The sequence below is a fragment of the Solanum lycopersicum genome, chromosome 5 (assembly GCF_036512215.1).
Source record: "Solanum lycopersicum chromosome 5, SLM_r2.1".
Lineage (NCBI taxonomy): Eukaryota > Viridiplantae > Streptophyta > Magnoliopsida > Solanales > Solanaceae > Solanum > Solanum lycopersicum.
Window position 1 is genome coordinate 68,341,087 of NC_090804.1, and position 9,091 is coordinate 68,350,177.

At 35.0% G+C, this 9,091-nt stretch overlaps 2 protein-coding genes across 3 annotated transcripts; one reads left to right on the forward strand and one right to left on the reverse strand.

Annotated features, from left to right (window-relative positions):
- The first annotated feature begins 1,101 nt into the window (after positions 1 to 1,101).
- LOC101266125 (protein BTR1) lies at positions 1,102 to 7,527 on the forward strand. Of its 2 annotated transcripts, none has more exons than XM_004239663.5 (9): positions 1,102 to 1,410; positions 4,011 to 4,249; positions 4,327 to 4,433; positions 5,613 to 5,806; positions 6,153 to 6,247; positions 6,454 to 6,549; positions 6,855 to 6,916; positions 7,087 to 7,170; positions 7,292 to 7,527. In XM_004239663.5, the coding sequence occupies exons 1-9, from the start codon at positions 1,305 to 1,307 to the stop codon at positions 7,293 to 7,295; spliced, it is 987 nt and encodes a 328-aa protein (XP_004239711.1). In that variant the 5' UTR covers positions 1,102 to 1,304; the 3' UTR covers positions 7,296 to 7,527. The 2 variants fall into 2 exon arrangements, with proteins under 2 accessions (XP_004239711.1, XP_010321337.1); XM_010323035.4 differs by having other exon boundaries at positions 6,156 to 6,247.
- A 213-nt stretch (positions 7,528 to 7,740) lies between these two features.
- LOC104647663 (putative glycine-rich cell wall structural protein 1) lies at positions 7,741 to 8,328 on the reverse strand. Its single transcript, XM_010323288.1, has one exon. It carries the CDS (start codon positions 8,326 to 8,328, stop codon positions 7,741 to 7,743), a length of 588 nt encoding a protein of 195 aa, XP_010321590.1.
- Positions 8,329 to 9,091: the final 763 nt, after the last annotated feature.

A 9,091-nucleotide genomic window follows, 5' to 3' on the forward strand; every position in this document is an offset into this window, starting at 1 on the left:
ATATACATAAAAAATTGTGATCTTTTAGATTTATAGCAAAAGAAAAAATATTCGGATTTTTATCAAATATTATCAAATTTCATCAATTTTATTTAAAAGTAATCGTAACATTATTTTTTTTTAGTGAGAACTCACAATTAGAAGTATCTTTTCCATCAAATTTAACAAACATAAGTTGTTAAATATTTAAGGGATAATGCCCAAGTACCCCTTAACCTTCCGAAATCTCAGAGACACACTTATACTATACTAAGGTCCTATTACCCCCTGAACTTATTTTATTAATAATTTTTTACCCCTTTTCGACCTACGTGGCACTATTTTGTGGGCCCAACGATGGTTGATTTTTTTTTTCAAATTAGTGTCACGTAGGCTAAAAAGGGGTAGAAAATTACTTATAAAATAAGTTCAGGGCGGTAATAGGACCTTAGTATAGGATAAGTGTGTCTCTGATATTTCGGGCATAGGTTGAGGGGTACTTGTGCATTATCCCAATATTCAACAAAGAATACTATATTTTTTTTTAAAAAAAAAGATGTTTACGAAAAAAAACCAACAAAAAGAAAAACAAATAAGTTTCAAAGGGCTGATTATTGAATGGATTGGGGGGATATTTATACTCATCCGTTTGTTTTACTGGATATCGATGTTTAAATATATCAATCCGCTAGTTAATCAATAATCTAAGAGTTGATTCGATATCAAATTAGTAATTAACAAGTAATTATCGAACAGTGTATTGACTAAATCATTTCATGTTTCCTTTTTTCATTTCTCACTCACGAATAACATTAGTCTTCAATCAAACAATATAACTTTTTTCTTTAGCTCTACTTAATTTGGTAATTCTATAATCGTAAATCACAAATATACAAAAGTTAAATATTAAAATTGTATGGACATAATCATTCATAACAAATATGTTAAAGAACAATCGTAATAATTCTTAACGAGTTCACATTTTATATAATAAGAAAATCAAGTAATCCGCGTCCATACCAATAAATCAACATCAACAAGCTAATTAGTCAATTATGTAATTAATTAACTTATCGGTTACGGTTTGATTTTAAATTAAAAGATTGAAAAAGTTAAAAAATTAAATTTTTGTTATTTTTTTTTTTATATTACCACTTCCTTAGCATATGCTTCTTCCACTCTCTCTCCATTTTCTCTTAAATCTCCTCTTTTTGTTTCACACAGTAGATATTTTCTCTACATAAATCACAGTCTTCTTCTTCTTCTTCTTCACAAATTTGCTAATGTTTTGACTCCATTTCTCGTCTATTAATTCTCTCTAATTTATGGCTATGGAAGGAGCAGCTCAATCTGAGTACAATTCATCGACTGAAGGTGTACAGGAACACTCTTCTTCGCCTCGCAAATCTCAATCTCCTCCTCCTTCCACAGGTATATCTGTTTTTTACACTCTATTAGCTTTGGATCTACTATTTGTTGTTTGTTTGGTGATAAATTTTGTATTATGATAGGACCTAAAATGTGTGACCTAGTTGATGTAATTGGGTGGATAGGTTTGAATGCAAAAGTATTAGTGATTTATTGACATTTGTTGAAAATTAGTTGAGATGCACGAAAACTGAATCAGAAACAATAACAACAACTAGGTAGGCTAGATGAATCCCTTTAGTTTAAAGAGAAAAGGTGTGGCCTAATCGTCGATGAAGTCAATGTGAGTGGGTTGAGAATAATGATGTTTTAGGTTTGAGTGCAGAAGTAGTACTCTCTAAATGAGACAACCTTTGCCTTTTAGTTCGTCTCGTAAAGAATGTCACTTTACTATAAATAAAAACAATTTTATTTTTGGGTTGCAACTGTGTGAGCTTACAATGTGAGCAAGATACTATAGCTTTTTCCCCAAAAAGGAACAAACTTGAAAGGTGACGGATTATGTTAAATGAGAAAGAAATTAGAAGAAATGGGTAGATGTCATATTCAGTTGAAGTTAAGATAGAGGAAACACCTATTTGTGGTTGTGATTGTCTGAACTTACAATATGAACAAGTTTATTTAGTTATTTTGGAAAAAGAAACGAACTTGAAAGATGACTTTTTATGTTGATTGAGAAAGAAATTAGAAGCAAAATGTGCGAGGCAGCAGATTCAATCTAACCTGTAAGTTAAGATAGAGTAAACACCTATGTTTTGGTTGCAACTATCTGAACTTACAAAATGAGCAAGTTTATTTGGCGATTTTGGAAAAAGAAACGAACTTGAACTTGAAAGATGATGGTTTGTGTTGATTGAGAAAGAAATTAGAAGCAACGAGGATCAGATTTCTCAACCTCTTGTTTCTTTTATTTTGAGATAATCAGCTTCACCATGTTTCCAATGAAAGTACGCTGAATAATATCATTTAAAGGGTGGACTTCCGACCATTTGAACAAGCTCTCCACCCCCCTGGTGCGCAAAAAAAAAAGAGGAGAAAGATCATTTAGAATTTTAGGGAGTTAAATTAGAAAAGGGAACTAAGACTTGTATTCTCGAGTTCCTGTTTGTGAGGGAGACCCTTCTGAACGAGCTTGTATGTTTGCTATTTGTGGTCTGAAATCTGCGCTTGCAACCAGATGCCGTGGTGGTTCTTTGACTTCTGCTGTATGCTTGTTTGCTGTCTGGAGTCAAAAACAATTTTGGTTAGCCTAGTTATGGTATTTAACTTGACAAGCATTTCTTGGTATAATTGACTATTTTAGTTTCTATTGGAAGGAAGACTTAACTTCTATAAACTAATCATGATAAGTTTTTGGAAGGGCATAACCTCTCCCATGTCTTGAGATAAAGGATCATTTTTTTGGATCGAGCTTGTCGCTCCGAGCTTGCCTAGTGCAGGTTACCTCTCCGGTGTGGTTTGCGAGCTATTGCATAGGAGCATGGCTTTTACCTTGTGCGCCGCACCCAAAGGGTAGCGGTTGCGGATTTCCCTTGTAATAAAAAAAAGGATTATTTTTCTTTTTATTTCATTGTCACATTTAACCGCCAAAAAAACTGCAATCTTTGTCATATACTGCATCTCACTAAGCGTCATTGGATTTTGATTCTTATATGACACCTTTGCATTCTCACAATGTGCCACTGTTAATGTGGTTATTCTTATGGATTGGATGGGAAATTTTTGCTTTTGGAAGTACTGAATAAAAAAGGCTCTTAATCTCTAAACCCTGTGTTGAACCTAATTGTGTAGCAGAGCTGCATCTTTCAACCATTATCAACTACCTACATGTGAAAAAACAACTATGTTCTGATATGACAATGCTCCTTTGTGATACATTTCTTGCTACTCTTCCCCCTCTTTTTGTAAGTCGGACATAGTGTTGTTTTGCAAAAGGATGCAGTATGTATGAAAGCTACAAGTGGATCAACCTTGTAGCTTCGATAATATCATTCACTCTCTTTCATAAGTTTGCAGGAACCATGTCAAACAGTGAGTTGCCGTCATTCCTTATGGGCATTCCAACCTTACATCCATTCATAGCCAGAAGAAATGTCTTTAATAGACGGAGACTTTACCCATTAAAAGAATTATCTATCTGCTACATTGCTTTTCCTCGTAGTCAGAGACTTACTTATTACAAAATTAGTTCTTGCATATACTTTTACCCGATCCATTAAATGTTGTGTAATCCTTTTCTGGCAGTGTTCATTCCCTGCATTGTGATGATAGTATTGTTTAATGGGCTGTAATGAGCGCTCACCTATCTTATACGTTTTGTACATGACATGGGAATATATCTGTATTGCTGCTTTACGGAAGTGGAGAATATGTTTCAACTTTTCTTTCCCTTACTAGGGATTATGCCTATGAAGGTGTTTGTTATCATTATTCTGGCACTGTGTATACGGTTTCAATTTACTTATATGATTCCGGGATCAAATTTTTTCATCTTGTTTTCAGTAATTTGTCCAAAATATTTAATTGATTGCGCCACACTATCTCATTCCCTTCTTACTTCTTCACAGTGCTTATGTTTATCCTTTGTGTTTTTATATCTCCAGATCACGATGAAAACAAAATATCTATCAAGTTCCTTTTATCGAATGCTGAGGCTGGTTCAATTATTGGAAAGGGTGGCTCGACAATCAGTGACTTTCAGGCTCGTTCTGGGGCAAGAATTCAGTTGTCACGCAACAACGAATTTTTCCCTGGTACCATGGATAGGATTGTAATGGTATCTGGGCCGATTGATGATGTACTCAAGGCAGTTGATCTTGTTCTTAATAAGCTACTGGATGAGGTAATATCACGCTTTGAATCCCATTCTGTGTACTGTTATTGACAGATACCTTGAAAAAACTGTCTTTTCCAACTCAGAGTTATGTTGAAGATGGTGGTGATGTTGGCCCGCGATCAAAAGTTAGACTAGTTGTGCCCAACAGCTCTTGTGGTGGAATTATCGGGAAGGGAGGATCTGTGATAAAGTATGAATCTTTCCCTTTCCTCATTTTATGTCCTAAAAGCTCCCCCACCCACCAAATACTCATTTAAGATAACTAGCTCTTCTTCCAAGCAAAGTATTACTGATTCTAAGATGCCTGGTTTTGTACTGATAATGTTAACTAGTTTCTGTGATGTGATCAATCTGAATTTGCTGTTCTACAGATATGGAATGGCACAGTCTTGTGCTGGAATGAGTTAGCTGACTTTGCCTTTTCCATTTTCATTTTTAAGTTTCTGACTGGAGGTTTGATCAACTGCATGAGCTTTTGCATCCTAGTTTATTACCACTTCAAATCAAATTGTATATGCCATTAGGCTGGGTTCCTTGTCCCATTTGAATATTTGAACTCAATTCACTTTTAAACTTAAGTCTTCATGGTTGAAATCTCTGGGTTAATGCATTGGTACACAATCCCACACCAGGATGTCGTCAATGTGTAACATGTGAGCTGGTGGAAATAAATGCTTAGAGTTGTTTGTTATTTTATTGTGCTTATGGTTTTATTGTTCGGGGAGGTTCCTATTTACCACAGATATTCAAAACCTAGGTCTTCAAGGGTCCACAAGAACAGTTGGGATAATAACCATACAGTTCATCTGCAAATTGAGGGAATACAGTGATATCAAAGGTGACGAGCAACAAGAAGTGCTGAAATTATTGGAGTGTCAAGAGCAAATACAAATAAAGCATGAGTTTTATGGACAGGAAAGGGAAAGATAAAAAGCTATTTGTAGTTCAAGAATGATAGCTATAAACCATAATATAGACAGAAAAATTGAAAAAATTAGAGTATGGTATAAAAGGTGAAATATATATTGTTTAGTGTACCTCTATTCAAGGAAAAAACATAGTAATAAGGTTCGTGCCTTGGCGCTTTTGTCCTGCAAGGAAGCAATACTTTAGCGACGCAAAATGCACATCATATTTTGCTCTAGCTTTAGGGCTTAAGTGCATCTCAAATACCTCTTTGACAACACTGACTATCGTATAATGGAGTTGTAAGTTGCAACTATTGTGTGAAAGTTCATTTTGAACTTCATCTGCAATCAAAATTATATGAAGGAAACACATATTACTAAATTATCAAATACAATTTTAAATGCAGAACAAAAGTGGTTGACAAAATCATCAGATTAACATAGATGGTTTTCTTTTACAGGTCATTTATTGAAGACTCTCGGGCTGGCATAAAAATATTACCTCAGGATGAGAATTTTCCAGGACTGCATGATAGGATAGTAATAGTGATTGGAACTCTAGGGGAGCAGATGCGGGCTATTGAATTGATTCTATATAAGTTGGCTGAAGATGCTCATTATGTACAGAACATGAATGCTCCATTTCCTTATGCAGGTATTATTTTTAAATTTAATTAATTTGTAATACTTCCATTCAAGTAATAGATCAGGGGGAATATGATCTGCTCTCTGTCTTAATCACTGTGCTTGTGAAATTCTTTTGGTATTGATTCATACAGGACCTGAGGTAACTGAATGGATGAGTGGAGGGGATACATTACTTGTTTCTTGTCTTTCATACTTTCTGCAACATTTATGACCATATCTTTAGTAATGTTTTCCAAGCTATTAGGTGTTATATTTAGGAGATCACCGTAGAAGTTGATTCTGCCATCTTAAAGTTGTTTTTTAACGTCATATTCTGATTCCTAGTTCTACTTCTACTGCTTTCTATTTCTTAGCAGCATATCTTGGAATGAACTATGGACCACCCAATGGAGTAATTGGAGGGAGATATCCAAATAACAGATATCAGAACAAGATGGAGCCTAATTCTGTGAGGATGTCATCTTTATGCCCATTATGCTTTTGACTGGCTTTCAACCCCGTTTTGTTTGAGTTCAACTTATTCTTTGTATCGTCTTTGAAGCTGATAACGGCGTGCTTTTATCATGTTCCTAAATAAGATAATGCCTTTTTCTTTAGAACTGACGGATTTTGTTATCAGTTTTTTGACCTGCGCCTACTTTGGTGGTTTTGCAGGAAGATAGGAACAATTCTGTCACTATAGGTGTTGCTGATGAGCATATCGGTTTGGTGCTTGGCCGGAATGGAAGGAGTGTAATGGAGATAAGTCAGGTTAGTAAAGAAGTTGCATTCTTTTCCCTGCTTTGTATATGTTCTAAGGTGTCATTTGGTTTAAAAACAAGTTATGCAAGGATTGCAATACATGGATTAGTAGTGCAGAGATCATTTTTCATCGGACATTTTGTTCTTTATACTGAAAAGAGGATATATAGGATAAAACGATATACAGGATTAGCTATTCAAGATTCAAAATACAAACCAAACTCGCAATACAGAATACAAAACTTTATACCACGATTATTTCATCATATAACTCAAACCAAATGAGTCCAATTAAGTATCTTCTGTCTTTCCAGGTAAGTGGAGCTAGAATAAAGATATCGGATAGGGGTGATTTCATGTCCGGCACTTCTGACAGGTAAGATTTCCTGGATTTCTTTGTTCCATTTGTCTTGAGGATATCATTACGTTGCTCAGACTCTTCAGTAATATTGCTGGATGTGTGTTTAATCCTTCAAAAGTAGTCATTTTTGGAAAAGTCCGAGCAACATAGGACTATAAAGATAAATAATTTCTGGACTTTTACAGGAAGGTTACCATTACCGGATCTCAAAGAGCTATCAGCATAGCCGAGTCCATGATATCTAAGAAAGTAGCAACAGTTACTGAGAGGTGAGTGATATCTGATGGATTTTGATTTCTTAATTTTTCATTTATAGTCTTCGTAACGTATCATCTGAAATTTCATATTCATATGTTGATTGATTTTGGAACTATTTCGATACTTCTGTAGTTGATAAGTTTGTGAAATGCTGGCCAGAAGAGAAGTTTAAAGTAAAAGAGAAACAGTGGATGAATTTTGTTGAGTCTTTGATCATTTGAAGCAGAAATTTGAGGCAATAGAACTATTGCAATTGATTCAGTTGACTTAATATATGGTCATTTTATACAGTTGTAATTTTTAAGTAGTTAAAATATTAAACTTAGAATTGTGATTTTTATTGGATATTGACATTATTTTTGTTCCTTTATCATGTCTTGTAGAATATAAATGGTCATTTTCATCAGTATGAGCAAAAAATATGGTATAAAAACATGCAAAAATAATATATTTACATGTAGATATAAAGATAAGACATGAAAAATTCATACATTCTTCCATGCAAAGTTTCACAAAACCACATAATAAGTTATTTATTTCATAAACTTCCTAATTTGCTCAAGCAAATCATCTCATATACTTCAAGGTTCATCCCCTCTATAGCCTCCATTTCCTCCTCCATATCCTGATCCATAGCCGGAGCCGCTACCATATCCCGAACCACCTCCGCCACCTCCACCACCTCCTCCTCCACCGCCGCCACCACCACCACCACTTCCATAACCAGAACCACTTCCACTTCCATAACCCGAACCATTTCCTGAACCACCACCACCTCCGCCACCACCGCCACCTCCACCACCACCACCACCTCCGCCACCACCGCCACCTCCACCACCACCCCTACCTATTCCTCTACCTGATCCATATCCTGACCCTGATCCTGATCCTGAGCCATATCCAGAGTCACTACCTCTTCCTGAGTTACCGCCACCTCCACCACCTCCACCACCACCGCCTCCACTACTCCCGAACACATCATTACCTTCACCATACCCATAGCCTTCCCCTGAGCCATACCCTGACCCCACCCCCAATGCTGAGCCTCCACCACCACCACCACCACCTCCGCCGCCTCCTCCTCTACCATAAAATCTTGCACCAAAAGCAAGATCCACAAAGAGCAATACCAATAATATTGCAACTCCAATAAGTTTGGAATGCACCATTATATTAACTCTAAACTTCCAAAATGCAAGATTTGAATATTATACATCAACTACAATAGTACTAAACAAGTACTTGTGTTTATGAAAATATTTGTAAGGATGTGTCACTTGCCAAGAAAATTAATATTATTGGTGTGAATGACATAGATCAAGGTTAGTGTTGCTATTTATAGGCCCTCAAAATCCAACTTTTATAAGTTGCATGGTTTCTAGTAGCCTCTTAAAAGAGTAATATTTTAATGGAAGAGGAAATTAAATATGAACATGTTGATTGGAGTTAGTGGTGTTGGTAGTGTATGTGGAAATATTTTATAATAAAGTATATAAAAACTTATCATGATGAGGTTGTAAGTGGTGGCCCTTCATCTAGCTTCATGCAAAATTATATTAAGAATTTAACTTACACATATCCAAGACAAATTTGAGATTTTAAGTTTTACATATTTTGAATTTTATGATAAAATAATAAATAAATTCGAGATAAATTGTTTATACATATAAAGCTAGTGATTCTGTCAAATCTATAACTTGTGATGAAAATATGTTTCTAAATTCGATTTTCTTCATACAAAATCGATAAATTTAACATGTGCATCATGGTAAGTTAATTAGCATTTTTATCAACTAATTAATGCTTATCAAGATATGTACTAAATAAGCAAAGACCTAATTTATGTAAATATCTTTTACACAGTTAATACATAATACTAAAACTAGATGAATTTCCACTGTCATTTTATGTTCTCACTTACTACAAATTAGA

Coding starts and splice junctions, on each gene's coding strand:
- LOC101266125 (XM_004239663.5), top strand. CDS start 1,305: ATGGCTATGGAAGGAGCAGCTCAATCTGAGTACAATTCATCGACTGAA. Junction 5,807..6,152: donor TGCTCCATTTCCTTATGCAG/GTATTATTTTTA, acceptor TCTATTTCTTAG/CAGCATATCTTGGAATGAAC. Junction 6,248..6,453: donor ACAAGATGGAGCCTAATTCT/GTGAGGATGTCA, acceptor GTGGTTTTGCAG/GAAGATAGGAACAATTCTGT.
- LOC104647663 (XM_010323288.1), bottom strand. CDS start 8,328: ATGGTGCATTCCAAACTTATTGGAGTTGCAATATTATTGGTATTGCTC.